Source organism: Mixophyes fleayi, chromosome 3 (assembly GCF_038048845.1).
Source record: "Mixophyes fleayi isolate aMixFle1 chromosome 3, aMixFle1.hap1, whole genome shotgun sequence".
NCBI lineage: Eukaryota > Metazoa > Chordata > Amphibia > Anura > Limnodynastidae > Mixophyes > Mixophyes fleayi.
In genome coordinates, this window is record NC_134404.1 from 117,869,800 (window position 1) to 117,896,935 (window position 27,136).

At 37.4% G+C, this 27,136-nt stretch overlaps 2 protein-coding genes across 4 annotated transcripts in view; both read left to right on the forward strand.

The window, feature by feature from the left end:
* The window catches only part of LOC142143942 (anosmin-1-like), a 42,491-nt gene extending 33,284 nt beyond the window's left edge, over nt 1-9,207 (forward strand). Inside the window, 4 exon segments of the mRNA XM_075202232.1 lie at nt 2,793-2,961; nt 4,723-4,925; nt 8,157-8,289; nt 8,588-9,207. Of these exon segments, the coding sequence (XP_075058333.1) occupies nt 2,793-2,961; nt 4,723-4,925; nt 8,157-8,288 (504 nt within the window). The 3' untranslated portion in view covers nt 8,289; nt 8,588-9,207.
* Nucleotides 9,208-12,001: 2,794 nt separating this feature from the next.
* Nucleotides 12,002-26,006, forward strand: SENP5 (SUMO specific peptidase 5). Of its 3 annotated transcripts, XM_075202234.1 has the most exons (11): nt 12,940-13,265; nt 14,349-14,562; nt 15,295-16,751; nt 19,216-19,321; nt 20,192-20,339; nt 21,733-21,780; nt 22,582-22,659; nt 23,491-23,628; nt 24,926-25,009; nt 25,301-25,351; nt 25,477-26,006. In XM_075202234.1, exons 3-11 carry the CDS (start codon nt 15,323-15,325, stop codon nt 25,585-25,587), a joined length of 2,193 nt encoding a protein of 730 aa, XP_075058335.1. In that variant the 5' UTR covers nt 12,940-13,265; nt 14,349-14,562; nt 15,295-15,322; the 3' UTR covers nt 25,588-26,006. The 3 variants fall into 3 exon arrangements, with proteins under 3 accessions (XP_075058336.1, XP_075058335.1, XP_075058334.1); XM_075202235.1 differs by lacking the exons at nt 12,940-13,265; nt 14,349-14,562 and adding an exon at nt 12,002-12,064; XM_075202233.1 differs by lacking the exon at nt 14,349-14,562 and having other exon boundaries at nt 12,941-13,265.
* Nucleotides 26,007-27,136: the final 1,130 nt, after the last annotated feature.

Below are 27,136 nucleotides of genomic sequence, written 5' to 3' on the forward strand. Positions count from 1 at the left end.
GGAGGCACAGGGGGCACGTACCCCAGGCCCCCCTCTCTCCAAGGGCCCCCCGCCGCTGCATGAACTTTCCTGCTGTCAGTTTCTAACTGACAGCAACCGCTCCGGGCCCCCCTCTCTCCGCGGCTTCCCCCCCCCCCCCCGTCGCCCCTATGACCTAGCTTGCTCCTGCTGTCAGTTGCTGTCTGACAGCTCTGCCCATAATTTTTTTGTTACTTTCGCGGCGGTGGGGGGGGGGGGGGGTTGGGGGGGGGGTTTGCTGGCGGTTCTGGGCTATTCCTCTTTGTTGGTGGGGGAGCAAAAAAAGAACCTAGAGATTTACTCACCTGATCGCGGCTGCGCAGGCGTCCCTCCTCCTTCCTCTCTGCTGTTAATGCTGAATGACAGGCGTGACATCATCAAGTCACGCCTGTCATTCAGTGAGGAGCAGCGCGGAGAGGAAGCAAGAAGACAGAAGACAGAAGAGAGGAGAAGAGAAGAAAAGCTAATAGAAAGGTAAGTGAAAAAAGGGAATTAAGCAGAAAGGCAAACTATGAGGAAAAAGGAGATGAGAAAGGCAGAGTAAGGAATAAGGGGAGAGAGGCACAGTAAGGAATAAGGGGAGAGAGGCACAGTAAGGAATAAGGGGAGCAGAGAGGCACAGTAAGGAATAAGGGGAGGAGAGAGGCACAGTAAGGAATAAGGGGAGAGAGGCACAGTAAGGAATAAGGGGAGGAGAGAGGCACAGTAAGGAATAAGGGGAAAGAGGCACAGTAAGGAATAAGGGGAGAGAGGCACAGTAAGGAATAAGGGGAGGAGAGAGGCAGAGTAAGGAATAAGGTGAGAGAGGCACAGTAAGGAATAAGGGGAGAGAGGCACAGTAAGGAATAAGGGGAGAGAGGCACAGTAAGGAATAATTGGAGAAAGGCACAGTAAGGAATAAGGGGAGGAGAGAGGCACAGTAAGGAATAAGGGGAGGAGAGAGGCACAGTAAGGAATAAGGGGAGGAGAGAGGCACAGTAAGGAATAAGGGGAGGAGAGAGGCACAGTAAGGAAAAAGGGGAGAGAGGCACAGAAAGGAAAAAGGGGGGAGAGGCACAGTAAGGAAAAAGGGGAGAGAGGCACAGCATGAGAAAAAAGGGGAGAGAGGCACAGATTGAGGAAAAATGGGGAGACAGGCACAGTATGAGGAAAAAGTGCGGGAGAGAGGCACAATAGTGGGGACTATTAATTTAAGATGGGGTGGTTTGGGGGTGAGTTTGGGGAGAATGAGGTCTCTATTAAATGTGCCTATGAATTATTTAATGGCAGTGACAGGTTCGGGAAATACGTATATTTCTGAAATGCAAATACTATTCATTTATTGCTGGACCTGTTTGTAGGGAGGGAAATAGGTTTATTTATTAAATATGAATACTATTATTTTAATGTTGGGGCTGGAGGAAGGCCTAATTATTATTCGTGGATGGTACAGATTTAACACCGGGGCTGGCTGTAATTTTCTAAATGTATCCATTTTTTTCCAAATAGGTCCTCCAACATTCCAGGATCCAGGCAAGCCGCAACTAAAGAAACCTGCAGCACAGGTGGTGAAAGTGAGAAGAACAGGTAGGAGAGAGCAGCAGAGTCTGTGAAACGTTGTGATTCTAGTGGGACAATCCTAATTTTTGGTGTCCGTTCAATGGTGTACACAACAATGCAGGTGCATCAACACACCCATTAGCAATTTTGAATAAATATTGAATAAAATTGTAGTACTATATATATATATATATATATATATATATATATATGTGTGTGTGTGTCAAAATTGGTGTTATGTTATCAATGTTTATTTTTTTTTGTTAATTTTAGTGTGCTGTATCATTGCTAGTTTTAGTGTGTGGTATAGTTGTATTTTTAATGTGTGGTGTCAATGCCCATTTTAATGTGGGGGTTTTGATGATTGTTTTAATGTGAAGTATTTTAGTTTGTGGAAGTAATGACTTTTCTTGTGCAGACAAGCTAGGCGAGCCCTCTGCGAGAGCTGTAAATGTCCTACTGCGGGCTATAGGTGTCGTAATGCAGGATGTGTCAAAGCTTACAGCCTTATACCCAATGAAGACACTATGCTCTTAATTTTAGATTTTAGGGGCCCCCCTGTCTTAAGTGCCCCGGGCCCCCCAAAGCCTTAATCCAGCTCTGGGGCCTTATAAAGGCTGCATACAGGTGAGGTCTTTTAGCCCTAATTGTCAACCTTTAGCAAGGTGTTAACTGCAATAAGTGAAATAGAATGTGCGTTTCTTAGTGTTGTCTGGGCACTGCCACCTGTTGTCTGGCAAAACATACCTGAGACGTACTGTATATAGAAAAGAAACAGATACTGCAGTCAATTTATCTTAGTTTGCAGGAGTTAACAAAGGGAGTAATGGCAAGACATGCCTGGAGATGAAGCAAAGGGAAAATGGTTAGATCCAAATACAAGGAGGCAAATACACAGTATATAAAACTGTCTTGTTTTATTGTATATTCCCATCACATTGTAAGTGATCACTTAAAAAGGGCAATACAGATGCATCCACTTCAGCAAATACATTTAAATTCCATGTATAATTGAATTAAAATGACCAAAAAAGCTGTATCTCTCCTGTAAAAAAAAGATAAAATGTGCACAACAAAAAAAATATTATTTTTAAAAATAACCCATTTTGAAAATTAGGCTGCTCATTGAGGTGCAAACCATTTCTGCATATGATAGGGTTAAACACATACTTTGATGAGTAAACACAGAATGGAGGCTTGGTGTTAAATGAGGACTACCGATTTTCTTATTGCAGGGATCAAACTTCATTATTACTGGGCTCCAGTTTGCATGCAAGTATAAAGTAACAGTACGGCCATTCACCCTTCAGGGACCATTGGTTGAAGAGGTGACATTTGTAAAAACACCCAAGTGCAACAACATGAAAGTTAAAAGCCTGAAACATGGACGTTGTTTGAGACGAGGTGAGTGACCTTCAAACAAAGGACATTTCTAAAAACTGGTTACAGTAAACTAAACTGTCAGAAACATATTGATTCATTAGAAACAGGAGCCAGTACTGCAGATACATTTTTGTTTAATGTACGTTTTTGTTTGGTTATGGTTAATAAATAGGAATAAATAAGAAATGCAGGTAGTTGGTAATGTCTAATATATTATTTGTATGTTTACTTAGGAGAACTATACAAAACTATGTTCCCCAAAAATTGTAGTAAGCGCCATAAAGTAATATGTAGTTCATTGGTGGGCAACAGGCAGCCTCAGGGTGTGGAAGGGAATGGGTGTCATACCCCTGCATGGTACAGACAGACATTGGGAAGCAAATTATAACAGGCTATTAGGACTGTGTGCAGATTTTGAGCTAGCAAATCCACATTACAAGTCATATACGGAAAATCATCATACAGATATGACAGACATGAATACAGTAAACATAATAGCATAATACATTTAGCATAACAACTATTAACAATTACAGCTAGCACAAATACTGGTACTAAATCCAAGCGTGTGAGTAAACAGCCAAAAAGCACACAAAAAATATCAGCTTAAAACATAACGTCAGGGACATATGAGGCAGACAGACATGGGACAGAGAAGATAGGACTCTGCCCTGAGAGCTTACTTTCTAGTCTCTTGCGGATCAATAACAAAGGGGCGATTGATAATAACTTATTATACACCAGTGATGTAGCCATTGCTATTTATTACAAACGTGCACTTACATATGCCTGATATAACTCTGGAGCTACCATGGAACAAATATATTTCATGTGTCAGGTTTTCAATGGCTGAGCTGGCTGCATAGATTATATAGCTTTTTTACATACTTGACTACTCTCCCGGAACGTCGGGGAGACTCATGGAATCTAGAACTTTCTGAAATTCATGAGTCTCCAAAACGTTCTGGGAGAGAGAACCACACTCCCACATCCTGCCCACGTCCTTGGTGAAGGGGAGGAGCAGGTGCCTTGATGCTTCTTGCTGTAAATCATGTCATCATGGCCCGCCCTGCTGCACAATGACACATATCATGACATTGTGCAGTGGGAGACTGGACTGGACCATGATGATGCAAAATCATGTCACCACGGTCCCCCAACTTGCCTGAGGGGAGGTAAAACAAGTGGGCAGGCTTTTTTTTTATTTCATGAGTTTTTCCCAAAACAAAAATTAATAGTTCCTTTGTTTAAACATTATTTTACAAATATTAAGGTCAACAACTGACTTTAGAAGTCTTGAAAGCGTACATCATCTGTATGTCATGTCCACTTTCAGACAGGTCCTTTTAAAAAATGTATGAATAGTCTGGCGCACAACACACTTTCATGAGGTGAAAAGGACATGGTCTGTATGGTAGGATATTGGGTACACAGTGCTTTGTTCCAATTTTTCCACTTGCAGTTTTCATTTTTCTTATTGCATTAACATGAGCAGAGTTATTTGATGCAAAAGGTTTTTTACATCATTGTAGCTTAGATCACAGCAAAAAAGGAAAATAAGTGATATATGTACATATATATATATATATATATATATAGATATATATATAGATATATACATATATATATATATATATATATATATATATATATATATATATATAGATAGATAGATATAGAGATATAGATATGTAGATATACATACATACACACTTAGATGCAATGTTGCAGCAAGTTCTTTTTTGTTCAAATATGAAACATGCTTTGTATCTACAACTCTAGGGCGCCACCGTCTGTCCAAAAACGTGTTGCAAACACTGGATAAATTAACTGCAGCCTTTCGCAGTGTAAATGGGAGAATTGAAGGAGAATTTCACTGGCAAGTTTTACAAGGCGACCAATCACACAACATTAGAGGCTTTCTGTTCAGTTGGGCTGAGATATCAGAAATTGCGACAGTTTACAATACACGGACCCTTCCAGCTGTAAGTATAGCATGGTTATAAAATTACAGTGTTCATTTACTGCGCAATATCTGATTATGGCCTTGTGGCCTAATAAGAATATTACCACTCAAAGCAGAAAGGATTATGTTGAAAATAGAAGATTCTTATCGACACCATTCCATAAGTTCACCAACAGTATCAGTAAATTATGTGTCTGTAATATTCCCTAGCATGGTTGGACTGAGAGTAAAAACTGGCCTAGCATTGAATGCACACGGTCTGTACAAATATAGACACAGGATTGTGAAAACTTTCTTACTTAAATATAAGGATGGAGATTCCAAAGTCCTGCAGTGGATCAAAGAGAAGTTCCGACAGGGACATCATAATGTGTATTATATATATTTTTTTATAAGGTGCCTCTATAGGTCTGCAGCACCAGAGAGCATACAGTAAAACAATACATGGCACAATAGGAAAAAGGCAAAATAGTACAATATGGGTAGTAGACTGCAATAAAGACAGAACAATACACTGTAAGGAACTTGAATAACCAGCAGCACTGATGAGCTAGGTGAGTGGGGATAGGCTCTCACTAAAACATGAGGTGTGGGGGAAAGTAAAGGGAGTAAATCAGCACAAGCTGAACGTGTACACAGGATTATGGGCGCAGCAAATAGGATCAGAGTCCCTGTTTGAGGACAGGAGGGAAGACACTGGTGTGCAATAAGGAGAACATGAGGGAAGAGGGCCCTGCTCGTAAGAGCTTACACTCTAAAGTGGAGGGGCAGATAATCGGTAGACACAGAGAGGGTGACACAGCAAAAAAGATAGCAGGTTAGGAAGAGAGCTGATGAGTTTTAATGAAGAAATAGGATTTTAAATCCCACTTGGAAGTCTTGCAGAGAGGTAGAGAGCCTGACTGGGAGAGGAAGTGATACATAGTATAAACCTGTCACTGGTGATTTACAGATTTGTGCAAAACCACTCACTTTTTTGGTGAGATAATCAATCAAATTCTGAATCATAAATATCCTTGTGAATTGTTCTGGTGTAGAAAATCCATAGTAATCACTGTCTTCTTGCTATTGTGATATCCTCGAGCAAACAATAAACCAGTGTACTCAGCTTGTGTTATACATGAGTCAATGGTGAATTAACTTTCATGACGATGTTTAACTAAAATGTTGTGGGATCCTGTGATTTTATTTTACCATTTTTCACTATTATTTTTCGACAAGCCTTCTCATTATTACTTTCTGGTTCTAGCAAACTAGGAGGGAAGGTTTTTTTTCCTTTAAATTAGTAAAGTTTTTTTTCCCTTTATGGCTCCTGTATGGTTTGTAAACATTGCCACATGTATCACGAAAACCTATACGATTCTGCTAATAAAACAAAACCAAAAAGATATAAGATATGTTATTGGTACACTTATGAATTGTAATTTTCATTATTTACATGATTGAGTGACTGTGGTTTAAAATATATCGGAAAAATTAACAGAACATTGAAGACTAGGATACTAGAGCATTTAAGAACTGTAAAAAACAGGGTAGAAAATCACTGTATCCCACGACATTTTAGTAAATATCTTCAAGGAAATCCTGAAAATCTAAGACTTAAAGGTACAGAATTTGTTGGTCCAGACAGAAGAGGAAATGACAGATTATTAAAGTTAGCACAGAGAGAAACCTATTGGATTGTTATACTTATCCAATCATAATCATGGGGCACCGTGGGTGGTCCCGAGGATCGACATCCAGGGTGATATTATTCTCCTGTTTCGTTTTCTACTATTAGGTGCTTGTAGTTTGAGAAGCTAAATGTTAGGAAGTAATATAATTTTTGTGAGCAAATATATTACCTCCACCCCAGTCATCATGTGTGGGGCTATCTTCTGAGTACACTGAAAATAAACCTTACTTTACAGAAATCCTTAAGAAGTCCAGGGATGGCTGGGGAGTCCCCCTCTTTTTAAAGATGAAAACCTATGTGTGGAGTCATGCTTTTTGAGGTTTTGGAAAGGTGGTTTGCTGTCAAAGCAAGTAGGCAACAAAGTATTTCTTTGTATTTAGAAAACAAATATACATGTTTGCTTTTAGATCACTTTATATTTCAATAATAAAAAAAAATGGTCCTTTGGAAAGATTGTCTTGCTGTTCCAGGAGGTGTAAGCAAACCAATGGTATTGTCTGGAAATTCAGTCTTCTGAAAAAATAAGGTATCATTTGTGTGGGTACTGCATAGGCAAATTACTGATATTGGAGTGTTGGCATGTGGCCAGCCCAAACAGTGTCAAAATAGGCTCAGCACAGGGTCAGAAAAGCCAAAGTAGCCAAGGGGTTCCCGAATATTTATTTGATGCAGGCCCCTACCTGAGACGTCTCCAATTACCCTGTACTCCAGCTTTCCTATTGCTGCTTTAGGAGAAAACGTCAGTGGCAAAAGGATAATTTAAACCTGCTGCAGAGAAATGTTTGTAGTGAATACAGCACCGGATTGGATGGTTGCCAGTTTCTAGCCAATCAGGTGTGACATTCACACACAGACCTGCAGTCCATAACACAGAGACTACTATGGATGTCCATTGGTCCTACAGCTCTTGAAGCCCTCTTCGGTGTCAGTATTAACCATGATAACATTGTGTACATGACAACTAGCAAATAGCATACGGATCAATTAGACTGTTACCAATAAATAACAAAACCTGTAAATGTACTTAGATGTAAAGGAGGTAAGTGGGGTAAATGGATTCTATTAGAACAGTTATCAGTTCTGAGAAGTACTATAGTAAAGGTTAAAAAAAACCTTGAAAACAGTTACCTATGACTATAACTTTATCTCAAACATCTTCAGTTCTGATAAGCTCTGATATTTACCTACTAATTTACATTGATCGCCACTGACAAATTCATAGAGAGAACACAATGTGATAGGCTCTTTTTAAATATGCAAATGTATCTCTCTGTGATCTGTGTCATAGTCAGTTTAGTACTAACATCTAATTATTAATGAAATTATTATCTCTTAAATACTGACATTTCATTTTCATAAAGTAATGTAAAGTAAGGGCAACATTTTGAGGTACCGAGGCATGACCGGTCCAGACACGTTGCACTGATGTTGCATTATGTTCTGCAACTAAAATACAGGCTGTCAGTTTAAGCCATTCTGTTATGCCATCCTTGTACCAGTTTTGTATTTAAAAATGCTTTACCACCTCTACACATAACATACTAATTACCTGGTCCCTGGCCATGTGTGTTCTAGACTCAAACTTTTACACTTATTGAGAACCTCAAACCATCTACATCCTACCAAATTAAAGTCCAAGAATTCTCCAGAAGTCAAGATGGATCCTCTGCAGAGAAAACCTTCCTCACCCCTGGGGTGGGACTGTAAGGTTAGTGATTTGGATTTGAACTTTGTATAACAAGTGTCCAATTTTTGCATGCTGTGTAGTTTGCTGATGACTCAACTCACATGCTGACTGGATTTGCCAACGTCTGAAAAAAAACAAATTAATTCCAATCTTTTTTTTCCTTTGGTTGGGGGAGCAAGTTCATTTTAGAAATAAAAGGTATAGATTGCTAACATTAATCCAATATTGACTGCAGTATAAATAATTGCTTTTAATTATTTTCAATAACGCACTTATTTTAGACAAAATTTGTGATCCTATATTTACATTTTCTTTTCAGATGCATAACCTCTTCTGCATAAAGAGTGAACTAAACAACACTGTTGTATTTCAAAGCTGCTGAAGAATAATCAAATACAGTCATATACTGCTTAGAAAATGGATTTTAGATGCTTTTCACATCCTCCTGCCCAGGAAGAAGAATGTGACACAAAGATTTTATCATGATGAAATGTAATAATAGTAGACTTAAGTAATAATTATTTCAGATGTGCTATGCTAAAAGACAGACCCATCTATTACCCTATTTTGATTGGTCTTTATGAACTCAATAAACAAGCCCATCCCACTTGTGTTACATCATTCATCTTGAGTGATGTGGGACACAGATCACTCATAGAGCCAGAACAAACTTCCTCAACAAAGGCAGAATGTTTTACTTGCAATTCAGCTATTTACTAGTGAGAAGTTTACCTGTAACTTCACATTTCTTAACAAGGGTCAGTACTGTGTCATCAATTTGTACAATTACATAATTATTTGAGAATCTATTATTCAGTTAATGTTGTTTTAAAGCTATCACATAAGACAAAATGCTTTGCAAGGATCCTGATATATGTAATACTTTTGTATACAAATTATATATTTTATTTATACACTGCATTTTTAAATTATCATTGAACAATGGTTTTGTATATACTTGTATTTCTACTTGCTTGTATTTTAATTTAGTGTGCTTGATTAAAATGCATATTTATAGGCACTAATGCTTTGAACAATGATTCAAACGACTATAGAAATGTCATATGTATCTATGTGCGGCTGATACAGAATCATTGTGGTATTATTGTATTTATGTTCGGCTGATACAGAATCACTGTGGTATTATTGTATCTATGTGCGGCTGATACAGCATCACTGTGGTATTATTGTATCTATGTGTGGCTGATACAGAATCACTGTGGTATTATTGTATCTATGTGTGGCTGATACAGAATCACTGTGGTATTATTGTATCTATGTGCGGCTGATACAGAATCACTGTGGTATTACTTCAGGATGAATCTATAATGCAGATGCATATTTTCAAAAGATGAATATAACATAAACACTGGCATCAGAGTACTCAGATCATATGTATTATTTTAGGTATTTATGCCCATATTTCAGTTGCATCAGGGGAAATGTTACAATAAAATTATTTATGTAGCTATCCACATACATTCAATTATCACACTATTGTAAAGCCACAGAGACTAAAGCTGGGTACACACCTACACAATTATTGTGCAGATAACGCAATTCACAATTGTTTGTTCAGATATTACAAGTGTGTATGCTCCTACGATCATGTTTTTACCAAAACACATTGCATCTGTTGACTTGGTTTTCTAAACTTCCTAAAAATCACAATCAATGATGGAATGATGAAAGGCAAATGTGGAAGTATTATGCACTCACGACCAGCGGTGTAGACAGATATCTGAAGAATGTGCAAAGTCACAATCTTTTCAGCAGATGGTTATGAGAGCGGAATATCACTGATCTGAGGATAAATTGTGTAGATGTGTACGCATGAAACGGCGTGCTCATCTGAACTTTCAGTCAGTGAAATTATTAGACACTGCATCTGAAGTATGATTACATAGGTGTGTACCCAGCTTTAGGGTACCCACAGATGGCCCAATACTGCATGCCAAATAACTTGTTCAGTTTGACTCCACACATGGATAAATCAGATGAGATCTGTTCTCTTTGCTCTTGGGCTGAGTAACTGGTTCGCTTTGAACTTAACTGTAGCTTGTTAATGCAGTTGAAATATTAATGATCCATTTGATTTCAACAGGATCATTATCTTGTGGTCATTTTGGGGCAACACACTGTACGATATCAGGCCAACTGCCCCATTTCGTCTGAGATTCTGCCACATATATTCCCAGATTTAAGTGAATTACAGTAAGTTTTTCGAGGTGAAAAAAGGCATGCTGGCTATTCAATTGTCCGCGGGTTCGAACGCAGAAAAACGAATACCGTTAATACGGTAATCTCTCGCTGGATTTCAGCTCGCAGCTCCCTGAGCTGCGAGCTGAAATCCAGCGAGTAAATTACCGCATTAACGTTTTTTCCACGCAGGATTACCGTTATAACGGTAATCCTGCGCGGACCACGGGATTTTCGGCAATCCCGCGAACAATTGAATACGCCCCTTAAAGTTGATATGTGTGTGCTACATGATAAAACAGTCAGTATTTAACTTATGTGCAAAACAGAATGCTAATTTGCACCCCTTGCATTGTAACATGGTTTTGTCCAGGAGACTGAAATAAGAAGTTTCTTAAATTAAGTTCCTTAATGAATCAGGCCCGTAGTATTTACATTTGTTTGCCCTTTGTACAAGTTAGTGTGTTGTCAACCATTTAGGCCGAAGAGAGGCTGACTGCAATGTCTTTCAAAACTATTACTGTGTACAAGAACAAATCCCCCTAACAATTAAAACTTTAGTACAAATATCTTCAGATCTGATAATCTCCTGACATTTTACATATATATGTGTGAATGTAATTAGTAGCTTTTTATATAAATCATCTTGTATTTTAGGTTTAGTGGACCTTTAATAATTATATACAGAAATCAGAAATGGTGCAAATCCAATGTGATTTGTGAAGAGTCCCTTCATTAATTGCTGTCTGTAAAAAAACATATTAAACTGCATGCAAAAAAAACCACACATTTACACTGCATTGCATTTATGTATGCATTTGACATACATTTAGATGGATTTGCAAGTATGTTCAATAAGGAGCTTTTAAAAATGTCTTTAAGAAACATGAAGTTGTTATGTTTTTGAAGCCAAACACATTTGGAAATGAGTATGTAAAACACTTTCTAATTACATCTCAATGGATTTACAGTGTGCTTCTATTGAGATGAATGTAACAGATGTAAAATGTTAACGATGGTCATATATGTAGCCTTAGAAGAACCATCACAAAACTTTCATATTTTCTATGTGAGATGAATATATTTTTAAACTGGTGCTAATTAAAATATAGCAAGTTTCAAAACAATACAGGCTTTTTTTAAAAAAAAAACCATCAATCTTTCTTCTCCAAAATTATTCTGGCATATACAAAGACAAATCAGACAGCTGTAAAATGAACAGGAATTTATTTCACTGAGAAAAGGATCAGAAATATGCCCTTCCTGATGGCACCACTGACAGATAAAGTGCAACCTGGATCTTGTAGAGGCTGGTAAGTCAGCTGCTGTTAGACCTTTTGTACAGTGAATAAATAAATACTAGCATTAAGGGGGAATGGGACATTCGTCCTGGATAAGAAATAAAAAAGTGCACAGTTTATTTTTACATTTCAGATTCATAAATAAACATACTATTATAGACAGGTAGGGTCGTGACTTCCCTAAACCGTTGCTGTGGTGATGATGTCACAATGAGAAGGTTACCGGGGAGTCTTTGCAACGTCTAACTGTCCCGCATAAGCAACCAGTGCTGCCGTGAGGTGCACAGCTATGACAGGTAGGTCCCCGGTGGGTTCACTATTTAGTAAAAAAAATCATAATCAAAGTTAAAAATACTTAAGTTACTTTTTAGTATATTAAAATAAAAGGATATAGCAACTAGTTAAGGGGAGTAAAAAGATAAAACAGCTATACAGGGTGTGGGATGGGGGAATAATTAATTTAAAGGGGGAAAAAAAAGACATTTCCGAAAATCTAAATACTCATTAAATGGATTTATTTGGTACCTGGTGCTTCGGGCAGCTCACTGGCTGACACAGACCTGCCCTTAGGCAACGAAGTTCTGGTTTTGAGCTAGTGAGAAAGTTTTAAATAATGGAACAATTTGGTGAACCATCATTTAAGCCGTCTCCATGGATACGTGATGCTTTACATACGGAGGCTTCGCTGGTACTTCCCCTAAATCTATCGGTGCCTTTCCAGGGCTCCGTTGTGCCACAAGAGACACAGAATCCCCCTTATATATTATTAGGGACGGTAGATAATAGACCACTCAGGGACAATCAGCGGTAACGGTCAGGAGAGACCTGTACAGGTGTCCAGCAGTCGGAAGGCTCAGAGGGCCCAGGTGTGATACCAGCAGTTACTATAGACACATTCCAGCACTAGGCAGCGCAGTCATTCATGTACATGTAATGCAGCGTATACGTGTGTAATTATTTACGGGGCTGATCCAGTAATCAATATACGGAACACTTTAAAATCCACCTTCCCTTCGTAACGGACATGATCATGTGATCAAAGCCCTATGTCAGGTGTCCGGCACCGAGCCTAGGTAAAGCACGGACCGTTATGTACGTATTACCTTTACCTCTGCCGTCACGTGACCGGCGCCATCCCTCCTCCCACCAGGAGGCCGGTCACGTGCTCCTTTCCGGCTGCGTTTTGCCCTGTGCTGGTTGTTTGTCCCTTGTGATCCTCCGTACAGGAGGCGTAGAGCTGTGTTTTTGGCCCAGGAGGAAGCCCAGTGCAGTGGGGCCGTTGTGTTGTGTACAGTGTACCCGAGCCTCTGATTGCAGCACTGCTGCTGTGTGGGCCTCGTCCCAGCACCTCGCTAGTTGTGCTCCTATCCGTTACCCTGAGGTGGCGACTGGCTTCTAGCCCACTCCCTGGTTTGGATCCTGAGACTGTGCCCGGTTCTTGTCATGTGTGCTAGTAGTGATGTGAGTGGGAGATACCATATTGCCTGCTCTGCTGAGGTAAATGAGGAAACAATCTAAACAAACTAGTGCTGCCTAGTTGGTGCATTATAATGATAATAAAATGCCAGCTGTAACTGCATACTGTCAATCTGACCCATTACACAGTGATTTCTACACTACTATTTCATTAGCAAACACCTGAGCTGAACTTGTTAATCCACAAAGTAGGATTGTAGCCAGTTGAGTATCTTTTTAAGTGTGCATCCAAATTATTTTACTTACCTGCCCTACAAAGCATTATCTCCATTTCAAACTCACCCTCTGGAGGGGAGACCAGTATAGTTGTCTGTTACACACACACCTATTTGCAGCTCTCAACATGCCATGTGAAGTTGGGGGGGGGGGTGATTTTTGCATTACTCAGTGCACACTGAGCTCAGAGGAGTGTCCTGAAGTGCCTCTGCCCACTATGTCATGAACCATGTAGCTGTGTTTCCCATGGTAGTGACATGACTGTGCAGACATATAAATCATTAATAGCCACCTATTAAAGATATATAAAGATTCTTGCCCCCCTTCCTAAACAACAATGTCATGGATGCCATAGCCAAATCAGCACTGGCCAAGTTTTCTGTGATAATTGCCCCATAAATGTCATTATAATGACCATGGGCCACATTCTTTCTACATTTCTTTTTTATTTTATTTTTTAACGTAGTACAGTCTGTAGGATAACCATTACCTGAGTTAAGGTGTGTTTGTCACTTACACATAGGTGAGGCAGCCTTTAGTTGCTGAATCAATTGTCATAAATTACTGCTTGATCACTAGGGTTTGGCAACACTGAAACATGTTAAATGAAGTGCCTCAATGATCCTGTTGGTTTTTAGTGCCCGATTATAAATTAAGTCCTTTATGCCGCAGTGTGACTTCAGTAGTGATTAACTGCTACATAGATTGAAAAATGACTAATGTTTCTGGTTTGCATAATTGTGTGATTTGTCAGAAATGTAAACAATATCAGAATTTTGGTATTTTTATGCTTTTTAAAGTGCATGAAAAGAATGATTTAGTTTATAGGTATTGCACGGTATACTTATTAGTGTTTGTTTTCTGTTTTGTTTTGTTTTTTCAATTCAGTTTATTGGAATCTGAGTGAACAAAAAACACAGGAAGTGTGGTTTTAGTAGCCTTTGGGATGTCCACTCATGTAATCTTCACTGAACTACTGCATCCCTGTGAAGACTACACAACTGGACACCTCTCTCAAGGGATACTCTAGTCTCTGATATTTCCACTACATGTGTTTGGTACATATGTGCCTTCACATAGGCTACTGGTGGTAATTTATAAGGTACAAAATGTCCTCTTTGTAGTGCAAAATCACTTTTGGACGCATTGTGCGCCTCGCTTTCTGCATGTGTGCCTAGATCTTCGCCTCAGTGGCGTGGGTTTGAGGAACAAGATGACTGCGTTTACACGGTAATAGAAGTTTGCGCAGGCCGGTAGGAGTAAGTTGGGTGGAGTAAGGCTAGGGGCCTTAGTACATCGTCTTGTTGTCAATGCCCGTTACAGCTTTCTGTAGGTTCTCTAGAGGACAGTTAGCTCCAGTGTTCTCTCCAGCACCTATTTCCCGGGTGCTTCATCCGGTTGTTTTTTACTGGCCACCTGGCTCTTGGAGCCCAACAGAGTCCTATTATAGTAGAATAAACCATTGTTTCTCCTATTGGAACAGGCACTACAGTTAGCAATGTGTGTTACACCAGTCTGACCAGTCCTGGCAGGTGTGGGCAATAACCTCCAAACCTTTCAATATGATTGCAACGTATTGCAATTGCCCCCACCTGGCTGCTTCTTACTGCCATTTGGCTGGCAAAATTTTATGGGAGAACACTAAACCCTATACCATTAGTTTGAACTGCTTTCAGCACGCAGGCCATGTCATAATGTGCAAAAAAAAATATGATTTTTCTACTATATTGGCATGATATACACTACAGCTTTGTATATCATACTGCTGAGGTAATAATCCTCTGTGACTGACTAATGCTATTCCGACTGATTTAGACTGTTTTGTGTATTTTAGGTTATCAAGTTCAGAATGTTGCATAAAAATGAAAGAACATAAATCTTTACGTCATAAAAGAGGTCGACTTTCGGTCAAGTCTAAATCATGGACTACGCAATTTGGAGGTTTTAAGAATTCTCTCTCCAAGAGACACCATGCTTCCTTATCCAGTAAGTGGACTGATGGAGGCATAAAGAAAGACCGCAAAGATCAGCACATTGGAAGGAGTCTAGCCAAACAACGGAAGAAAAGGAAATGTCCTGGACACGTCTCTAGCTCAAGGCAAAGTAACTTAAACAAGGGAGAATCTAGTTGCAAAAATAAACTCCTTAATTGTTTTTCTGACATTGAACTGAGTAAAAAAATAGCAAGACCACTGTCAAAGACACCTGAAGAATCTAAACCGGTGACTTTAAAACATGCATTAAATAATCTTGCCTACAGGGACGTTGCTGCTGGGCCATCAAAAAAGACCATTCAGGCGCAGAAACTCAAGGATGAAAGTGACCACACCCTTGTAACTTTTAAGAGTCCTGGAAAAAGACCTTGTCCTCCATTAAAGAAGAGACGCTTTGGAGGTTTATGGGTGCTGAAAATTTGTGATTTGCTTTCTATAGGAAGAGTGCCCTTATTTATGATGCATAGAAAATTTCCTCTGTTTACAGCGCGTCGTGGATTACAGTCTCAAAAACTCAGAGCAAGAAAGAGAAGCTTTAAACTACTGGATTTTAACCGGCTGTGGTTTCAGAAAGGCTTTTGGAATTGTTGCAGGAAATCTCTGAGAAACAAGATTCGTAAAGTATTTTCCTATTTGAAGTCGAAAATTCTGAGACCTAAAAAGGTGGCAAGCACGTCATACGATATGAACAATAACACTTCAGGGATTTTATACGAAATCCAGCAATGCACAACCAAAAGCTGCCTAAAAGATGAGACTGTTAAGTTGCAGAGTATAGAGGCTCAGTTTGCAAATGTTGCATCCAGCAGATCTCTATTAAAAGACAGCCAGCAACCACTGCTTTGCTCAGCTCCTCAGTGGTGTGCCGGAGAGGCCGTACACAAGAAAATAAGTGACGTTCCCGTTATTAATAGTTACCCACATGTGTATGTAACAGAAAAAGAAATATCTACATCATGTCAGGAGGACACAGATGCACAGGGGGAAGAGGGTGATGCATTGATGCTCCTCGCTCCTGACAAAGTGCAAGTGTGTGTGAATGAAAATGTCGAATACCAGGACACTGTTTCCTTGGCAACAATGGAGAATGGTGGCGATTCCTTCCCCATGGAGGTGGATGAAAACACAAACTCGGAGTTATGTAGCACAAAACTATTAGATCACCCTTACTGTAAAACTCCTCTGCCAGAGACAAGACCTGAAGAAGGATTAGATGTGTCAGCAAAACAGGGGTTAAAGAATGGCCAGAAAATAATCAGCTGTGTCCCAGATGAGCAACTGGCATCCTGCATTTGTGGTATATATATATATATATATATATCATTCTTATTGATGTCCAGTCTAAACTGTTAGCACTGTGTATAAACCGGTGAACTAGAAACTATAGTAATGTATTTGTTGATAATGTTGATCTCTGTATGATCAGTTACCTCGCTATTAATAGATTATGTAAAATATAATTCTAACCCTTGCAGATGTACAGAGTGTTTGTGTTTGGTGCATTAGGAGATGCATTTTAAACCTCAGTTTCTTTTTTTAGTATCTGTGGTTTTTCAAAAAAACAGAATTATACAAGTACATTTAGACTAGCACCTATTCCCATAAAAAGCTTGCACCTTAGATAAAGAAGTTGTCCACCTTGAATTGAAATGAAGCATGTACTGCCTGTGGGCAGTATGTATTAAATTCTTAGGTCTCGTCTCTGGTGCCCCTTGTATATTCGTCTCTCTGCCCACAGGCAAGTACATAGTCCATTTTTTAGCTTGATTAGACAACCTATTTAAAGAGCTCTCACCCTGACCATAAATTACAGTAAAGCCCCTCCCCTCAATTGGAATAATGGTGAGGGTCAGGTCTTGAAGACCCCATTTATTAGACACAATCTCATGCACAGCATCCCTACTGTTTAACTTTCTATACATCAGTTAAAACCTACTGTAAAAGATAACTAGGCATCATGGCCTCAACTCTTGTCTCATTGTCTGATTCTGTTCTCCTTTCCTGTCCTTAATATTTGGTAGTTTGGCACTGCTGGTATAATGTGGTAAGCTTTGCTGTATAGTTGCTGTTACGTGTGTGGCACTGTTTGCATTATATGTTGTACTACACTAGTATTAATTGTAGTTCTTTTGGGCTGTATACTACATATTTTGCATTATAATGTATTGTATGCTATTTTAGAATGTTTCTTTTAGAACATTTCTGGCACATAACACTTGGTCCTGGTTTTCAGAGACATTGGGCGGGCTTGCACTAAAAGGTTTCCTAATCTAAAAAAAAGAAAAAAAAACAAGAACTATTAAATCATTAGCAAAAAAAAAAGTTGTTTATTAGAAATAATTTCTACAAAAAGTTTAATGCATTCTGCAAAAAATGTGTGAATGTCACACCAAAGCATTTGTACTTCTACCCTCATCTCTATCCCTGCTTATGCCATAATGGTTTGTGCACATGGGTATATTTTATCTGTGTGCTTTGCCAGGGTGAATACTTCAAATGAAAATGTCCACCTTTGTCCCAAGACCGCATAACTGTGTCGGACCTTGTAAAAGGAGATACACTCTGGTATCCCTAAACTCCCAAGCTGATTACATTTTGGGCTAAGACTGTGGTGCACGCATTATGTAAAAGTAAATATGGGAATAATCATGGAAACATTCATTTTCTCTCCTCCTTTTTTCCCTTACATAATGCCTTTTACAATAAAGATTTATTCTGCTATTACATTTACAATTTTAATTTATGCAGCTAAAAAAGAGAATATTGTTTTGATCACGGAGTGCACCAATAAAAAAACCGCTTTTATTATTTTTCTCACAGATTCTTTTAATTTGTACAACCCCATGTTCCCAAAATTAATCTAATACATCTAGAGTGTAGCGATATAAAAATTGTGTGTTTTAGTGTAAGTCTGATGTCATATTATTTAGGAACAAAGGTACTTATTTGAGATTTAATCCCCACATGTTGGTATACTGTGATGGTCAGGTTAACAATTAATTTAAATAGCATGGCCTTTTTGTATTGTGTAAGGGTTAGGATGCAGCCAGAATTAATTTGTCTTTCCTATAATAGTATATCCAAGTTTGTACTTGATGACGCCCCCAGTGTTTTCATGGTTAAGATAATGCATTCTATGGTTCATTATAACTTATTTCTGGGAAACCGAAAAAGACTTCCCTTGCAGTATGACATTATGTACAAGCCCATCAGGAATGAATATTTATGTAAAACCTTAATCAAAATTAACAAATTGCAGAACAAAAACACAGTTGTCAGTGATTATCCTTACTTTTGCAAATCTTTATAGAGAAAATTTAAGTTATGGTTCATATTTTTATCAAAACATTTAAGCTTGTAACTCAACATCAGGCATCCTCATTTATTTGGATATAGTTTTTAGCACTTTTTGGAGGATCTTTTTACACTCCTTTTTGATACTCCTGCTCTCATCTGTAAAATATACTTGCAGGTGTTTGCTTTCCAGCACCATAACATTGTTATGAATAATAGTAGTCTTGTGGGACTGACGGAGGGTATAGCCTTAAAATTAGAAAGAGATAAACATAGCCTATACTGGAAGTTGATAATGGGTTTCTTATAAGTAGTCATATAGTTAGGGTTAGCAAGTCCCTCTAGTAGTAGTATTGGTGAACCTTCTCACTTTGTCCCCTGTCTCCGCTCAAAATTAGTTGACATGTATGGTATATTGCTGTTTCTGTGTGTTTTTAATGTTGATTATTTTCTGTACATATTTCCAGGACTTTTGAGCGAGGTCTTAAAGAAATATGGTAGCTTGATTCCGTTGTCTGAGAAGGATATACTGACGCGATTAAAGGAAGTCTTCAATGAGGAATTTTCCCACAGGTTTGATATTTTGTTTCTAACAAAAATCTTTTAATCTGTATTTGTCTTGATAAATTCATTTTCAAAATAAATGAATGTTGTCCATTCTTCCTGGTAGATGATGTAGCAAAAAGATGTTTGATTGTTACATATTAAGTTACATATATAGATTGCATACAACCCGGTCTTTCATGATTTCTAGGCAAGAGATAGTGTGTTGAATGAATGCCAGCCACTTTTTGAACATTTAACAATAGTGGGTGTATTTACAACATTGTCATCACAGAGGTCACATGAGCAGTTACAAAGCAATTGATTCGCCAACATGGATCTACATTCTAGTAAATATCCCTCAGCCATTTTAAAGGTTAAATAGTCCATATCATTAAATAGACTATTCATAAATTAACAATATAGATTGACAATAATAATATTAGAGCAAATCCGACTTTAACAGACTTCTAAAAGTGGCCCACAATTTTTTCTTTCACAATAAGAACAAATTGTTGCAGGATACAAACACCATTAATTTCAAGCGCACAGTGTATCTTGGGATTTGTATTTGAATGTATGGTGAGCAGTGTCTTCTCTACCATGCTTATTATTTTATATTGTATGATCATTTCAGAAGAACTAATGCACTTAGGCCAAGAACATATGAAAATTCTATATCGTTGTATATTTCTGCAGTTCACCATTTGAAGAGATAACTGCTTGGCAATGTGTGACATCTCCCCTTTTATATGCTGCATTTCCCATAATGCTCAACCAGTGACTAAACTGTACCTATGTTAAGTCTGAGTGTAATGGTAAATTTAAGGTAGTTTATTAGACTACTTTGAACTGCAAAGTATGAACTTTTATTAATTTGAATTGTATTGTCTCTCTCAGGGCATCTTTCATTAGCAAGGAAATAGCAAAGTACAGAGCCAAGCATTCCAAAGCTAGTGTGTGCAATTTCCGTGTCTTCTATAATAAACACATGCTTGATATTTATGACCTCGCTACTCTAGATGGACACAATTGGCTTAATGACCAGGTATGACATTGCAGTGCTTGTTTCCATTTTTTCATGTAGACTAGATAAAAAGACTTGTAAATAGTGCTACAATATTTTGTTTTAACCTTTTTGCCATGAAATATTGTGGATTATTAAAATCAGATCCGTTTTCAAGGTTTGGTGCTGTTGTTTTTGCAAGTAATATTTAAACTTTTTTATCCCGGGGGTGGACAAAATAGAAATATGGGGAAAGTCACTTAAAGATCCTGCTGGCTTCTAGATTTTAAAGAGTCTAGGAAGATGAATATCCAATTGACAGTAATTAAAATGTTGTTTTGTGATGTACATGGTGGTTTGCAAGTCGCCCTTGTAAATATGCACTTCATAAGATTTCAAAGCCACCATTCATCTCACAATCCCAGAAATGATTGATTTCTACATTGTAAAGTATAAAGCAGGGGGTATCACACTGGAAATCTCATAAAATCTCACTGGTTTCAGACAGTAGAGATGCCTGAAAACCAGTGAGGTGAGTGTGATTTCCTATTCATTTCAATGGGTGCATCTTTTGTCCCAATGCTTCCTTATCTCCACCAAAGACACTCATTTTAATTGTATTTATTTTGGTGGTGAAGTGGTTAGCATTGTTTCCTCACGGCACTGAGGCAGTGTGTTTAATTACAACCAGGGCCTTGTCTTTGTAGTTTGTATGTCCCCTTATTTGTGTTGGGTGTCCACCGAGAGCTCCCAGTGTCTTCCTACATGCCAAAAACATGTTGGTAAGGTAATTGGCTTTTGACAAAAATGAGCAGTGTGTGTTTGTGTGGTAGAGAAAATAAATTGTAAACTCTTCTGGGGCAGATACTGATGTGATTAAATATTAATAAGATGGCATTATATAGATAAAGATGAATAATTTGTGTAATATTCTGCCATATTACAGTAGGTGGCAAGGTTGGATCGGCCATTATTGGTTACATGACTGGGTTAGAAATCTGAATGTGTGACAGCAGGCAAGGGGGGAAACCCACAGCTGCCTACGGTTGCTGTGTCTAATATAGCAGATCACCTTCTCTTATAAGCAAACTGGAGGCGTTGACTTTTATATTGTCTTGTACATGCTGTCTTGTAACTTTTACTAAATGTGTTGCATTTTCTAGACATTTATTTATATCATCAGACAGCTATATTATGTGCTCCTGGAGACACCTGCTGTCTGCACACAGTTGTATCAAATACAAAAAGCACAGCAGAGCTGGTTATTTTTATTCACTCTGGGACATGACACAGGTTGGCTGTGCATTGTACACTTAGAACAGCTTTGTGGCTTACCACCAGGCAAGCATTGTCCTGGGATAAGTGATTTCTATTATCTTTGTTAAACCTGCCTAATATGTTTCTCTTATAATGTTCAATGTATTTTCTTTTACAGGTTATTAACATGTATGGTGAACTCATAATGGATGCTGTACCAGAGAAGGTGTGTTGCCTATGTTATAAATTGCTGTAATCTTTCAGTCCAGCATAGTAGGGCATACAGAGCATTTTTATTTAACCTGGTTATCATCTGAAAGAAAAAATGTTTTGTGATTGGAAGAGCTGTATTTTGTTAAATCTGAAATAACTATCCACATATTCTACTTGGATGATATAGATAAGATAGGTATTAGTAAGGGGACACTTTGCACCTCTCCAGTTTCTGCCCGGTTCTAGTTTGGAGCAATTGGTGAATCCTAAGAGTGCATTAAGGTTCCTGTTTTAGTAACATGAGGAGGTATATTATTGATTACATAAGAGACTTAGGGGTATATTTACTAAGCTGCGGGTTTGAAAAAGTGGAGATGTTGCCTATGGCAACCAATCAGATTCTAGCTGTCATTTTGTAGAATGCACTAAATAAATGACAGCTAGAATCTGATTGGTTGCTATAGGCAACATCTCCACTTTTTCAAACCCGCAGTTTAGTAAATATAGCCCTTAGACTCACAGTGCACATGGCTATGTGGGGAAATTAGAACATACTCTGCTTTTATTGTCTCTTTTCCGCCACTTGTTTTGGAAAGTGAGCATTGCACCACCAATGTGTCTACTTAGGGATCAATGATCTCTGTGAGATTCTGCAAATATTCCTTAGTTTAATCTGCTGTAATGAATTGGTAGGGGATGAGAAGGCCACACCAACTACATCATAATTTGACATACTGATTTCACTATATGTGAGAACTTTTTAAAGATAAATCTTATTGGGATGATGTACTAATATTATTACTCTCTCTGCCAGGTTCACTTCTTTAACAGTTTCTTTCATAGACAACTCATGACCAAAGGTTATAATGGGGTGAAAAGATGGACTAAAAAGGCAAGTTTTTTAATAATTTTTTTTTGGCTTTATATTACAAATGTGTTTACAGAAAATCATAATTTCCTTTTAGGAAGCTATTTTACACATTACACTCATTTTACACTGCAGTAAGCAATTGCTTTCATTCTAGTATGGAAGGAACACCTCTGGCTTTTGAATGTAAACTATATGAGAATATAGTTAAATTTTCAGTGGTTAGAGAAAGGTTGAAATCTCTTTTTTCCAATACAGACAGTAAATCTAGGTCCAATGTGTACAATGGAGATCTGAAAACATACCATTTTTGTGATTTGTGTCAGAATCTATTTTAATACATGCTTAGATGAAAATTATTGATGTTAAATTAATGCAGGAATACAGAAAATGTTCAAGCTTCTTCTTGTCACAGTGTAACATGACAAATAGTTTCTAGCAAATCTGAGAGGTTAATTTAATATATACTGTTGTACAAACATGTGACTTGGTCATATCTATATTTTGCAATCATTCAGACCACACACTCTGATAAAACATAATTGCTAGCTGTGGCCTGAAAATACCCTTTGCTAAATTAACTACATCTAAACAATACATTGCATTTCTGGTCAGCCTGTTCACGCCCCACAGTCCTCAAATTGTAACTGTTAATATTTTTTATTAGTATGATTTATAGAGTATTTTAGATTGCCATAACTTTTTCAAAGTTATGGCAGATAGCCATGCCTCAGCCAGCAATAGTTCATAGAAAAGTGAATCATTTAAATATGTACTTTAATATAGTTAGATAAATGCACCTTACTACATTGACCTGGTTTCCAAACGCTTTAATGTTGTCTTTTCATTTTATAGGTGGATATTTTCAAAAAGACCCTGCTGTTAATTCCCATCCACCTAGAAGTTCACTGGTCTCTCATTGCTGTGAATATCCCTAATAAAATTATTTCCTATTATGATTCCCAAGGCATACATTTTAAATTTTGTGTAGAGGTAAGTGTCTTTGTTTTGTTTGTGTTTGTTTTTTTTAAAGCAAAATACATTGCTTTTATCTTAAACATCAACTTCTTTCACTTACACTTTCTACGTCATGTGTCCTTCCTTTTTATTTTTTTTTAAATGAGAAAACTAAGATGGAACAGGAATATTAAGTGACGGAAGACTGAGTAGCAGCACACAGTTCCAGCCCAGTGGCTTTCCAGACAAATAAAATCCTGGGATGCATAGAAAATGGGATAAATACATGCAATATAAATATATTACCAGTGTCATTTGTTAGACCACATCTTGAATATGGGTACAGTTTTGAGTAACTCACAGTAAGAAGGACATATGAGAACTTGAGAGAGTTCAGAGGAATAAAAGGAATGGCTTGATTAGAGACTAGAAAACGTTTTTTGTAATTTCTTCCCTTGGGTTGGTGCATTTTAGATGTAACCTGATAGGTGTAAATAGATTAAAGGTGAATATAAAGATTTGTCTAATGAATTTTGTACCAAGGACCACATAGAGGTCATCAATCCTAATGGAATTAAAAAGAAGAATGATTGTTTCATCATGAGCATAGGAAGGGTTCTTTACTGTAAATGTAAATGAGGGCAAAGCCACTAAAGAAATTTGAAAATGGATTGGAAACCTTTCTTACAAGAAAGTATAAGTAGCTATAAATAGGATAGGACATTATGAGGTGATCCGTGTAATTTTATGCCAATTTGGGACTCAGGAAAAATTCCCCTCTGGTATCATTTTGCAACTGTGAAATTGGGTGTTGTTTTGCCCTTTTGAAGTTAGAGTTTATGAATAGTTGAACTTAATTGGTCCTTTGTCCTCAAATCTAAAAATTTAGATGACACTTCAATGTATTATTAATTTGGCTATTTTGTGTGAATTAATCATTGGTGAATACATTTTCAGCTTCAAAGATTCAAAGTTCTAAATGGCCATAACATTACAATTGCCATTGTCTCGTCCTAATTGATTTCTAATCATTAATTGCATGGAACCTCATCTTTATTGTATCACTATTGGTTCATAGTTCTTTTCTTTTTTTTGTTGATGGATTGTACAACAGTACTGTTCCGCTTGTTTCCTCATTTTCACTTCTAATTTTATGTAAACTTTAGGTAACCTTTACGTATTTTATTTCAATATCTTTAGCCGCTTTGCAAATTTTTATTTAAAGGGAAAAAATGATTTAAAAAAAGAGTTTACATCTTTTATGGTGGCTCATATTATGTCTCTTGCTCAAATGAAAATGTATTTTAACCTTTTTGTTTTCTAATTCCTGTAGAACATACGCAAGTACCTACTTACAGAAGCCAAGGAGAAAAATCAACAAGAGTTTCTTCAGGGGTGGCAGACTGCTGTTACTAAGGTATATTCAGGCATTTTAGACCATGTTTACAGAGATTACTTGCTTGAAAAGGGTTTATCCATTGCGGTGTTAAAAAAACAAAACTCCTGTCCCTTTGACATCAAGGCACATGAGGTGTATATATGACTCTTTAAATGTTAGTAATTTATTGCATGAAAACAGAATTGAGCAAGTACCGGAATGTAATAAAGAAAATCTGCCTATATTTCAGTAATGTTTGCCAATGTTCACATACTAGTCATAATGTTTAATGTCTATCATGTGGTATTAAATTTAACTCTCGTCTTTCAGTGTATTCCACAACAGAAGAATGACAGCGATTGTGGCGTGTTTATGCTCAAGGTGAGTTTACAGCAAAATGACCAGAGAGTAGATTTATACTTGCAACATGTAACGTGCTGCATTATGCATTGTGCATTGTGGCTTGTAGTCTTCTAATTGACATAAATCTATTTTCCTATTGACAGTACTGCAAGTGCCTCGCTTTAGAACAGCCTTTCCAGTTCTCACAAGAAGACATGCCTCACATACGAAAAAGGATATACAAGGAACTCTGTGAATGCAGACTCATGGATTAAAGCTGCTCTTTCTTACCCCCCCTTTGGGAAAAATTCAAGCTGTACTTGAAATAAAAGTATACTTCCACAACTTATAAACTTATCTTTAGGTGGTTGACCTTCCATTGTTACCTCAGATGTTCCATTTTTTTTTTTATTTTTTTTTTTATAAATTATTTTTGGGACATGAACTTTGGTCAGCTGTGGGACATTGAGTAAAGCTACCATACAATCTGTGTGGCTTCATTTTGATTTTGTATTTAATATTTATTATGTAAGCATGCAAATATGCAAAAGCATGCAGCAGTAAAACAAAAACTAGATTTGATGCACCTTTGACTTGTAGATAGACGTTACAAAGAAAGTTTTAATTTTGTTTAAATATATAAAAATAGCAGGTACATTTTTCCTGTAATTATTAAATCTGTATTTACTTTTAAGTGTTACTCCTGTGGAAAAAAAAACATTCATTACATACACATTGACCAGCCTTTTTTCTTTTTTAATTGAACTTTTACATTATGTCCCCTTCTCTATAGGCAACTCCCCAACTAACACTTGATTGCAGACGTTTCAATGTTGCTATGCTTCTGCCCCGCCACTGATACTCTGATACTCTTATTTTATGTGGCTAAATATATAGAAACTGTATTTTTCTTCTTTCAAAAGAGCGTTGATTATAGGTTTAAAGAGAAAAACATTATGTTCTACATCCACATTTCAACCAGCCCTCTGCATTACATTTAGTAATTACAATTTCAGATAAAAACTCCTGAATTATTTAGTGCTTTATTTTTTTATTTTTCATGAGCAATTAGCCTGATTGTACCACCTGGGCAGAGAACACAAATTCTTTAGTAACAGATATTGACCCACTAATGAAATTAACAAAATCTATTCACACAGTACAAATGTGTTTTCCCAAAAAATCTTTCTACGTTTGAAGTAACCTGGGTTTAATTAGTTTAAAGTTTTTATTATTATTATTAAAGCCAGGTTATTGCAATAGGAAAATAAGTGGGGAATATATAAAGCACTGCATTTTGTACTTGGTGAGATGGGGCGTTTTGGAGGTTCAGCTAAAGTGTTTAATATTTGGGTTTGACTAAGGTCAGAGTCACCTATTGTATTCATTATTCAAAGCTACAAACAGATAAGTAGAAGAAGTTGGTAGTGGTCTAGAACAACCTTCAGCCAAACATTATTAGAATGTTACCAGCAGTGGAGAGTGTTTCTGCTAAGCCAACGCCTGCATGTTCATGTGTTTGCAAGCTTGAAGAGGGAGGGGCTAGATTAACAGGTAGTTAGTCAAGTCGTTGGAACATTAAAGGACCAATAAATCTTAAATGTTTTTGGGTTTGTGAAATAACCGTTTCTTCATAAAAAGCTACCTCTGTTTTTGGTGTCATTGGAGAGGACTGCTTTTCACACATCTACAACATATGAAAATATGCTTGTCTTGTTTTGAAAATAATAATCCCTGGGACAAAAATTTGCCTATTGAATTATAATACAGCTACCATTTGGTTAAAGTGAATTAATATAGCTCCCGATGTTGGTACTTCCTCTG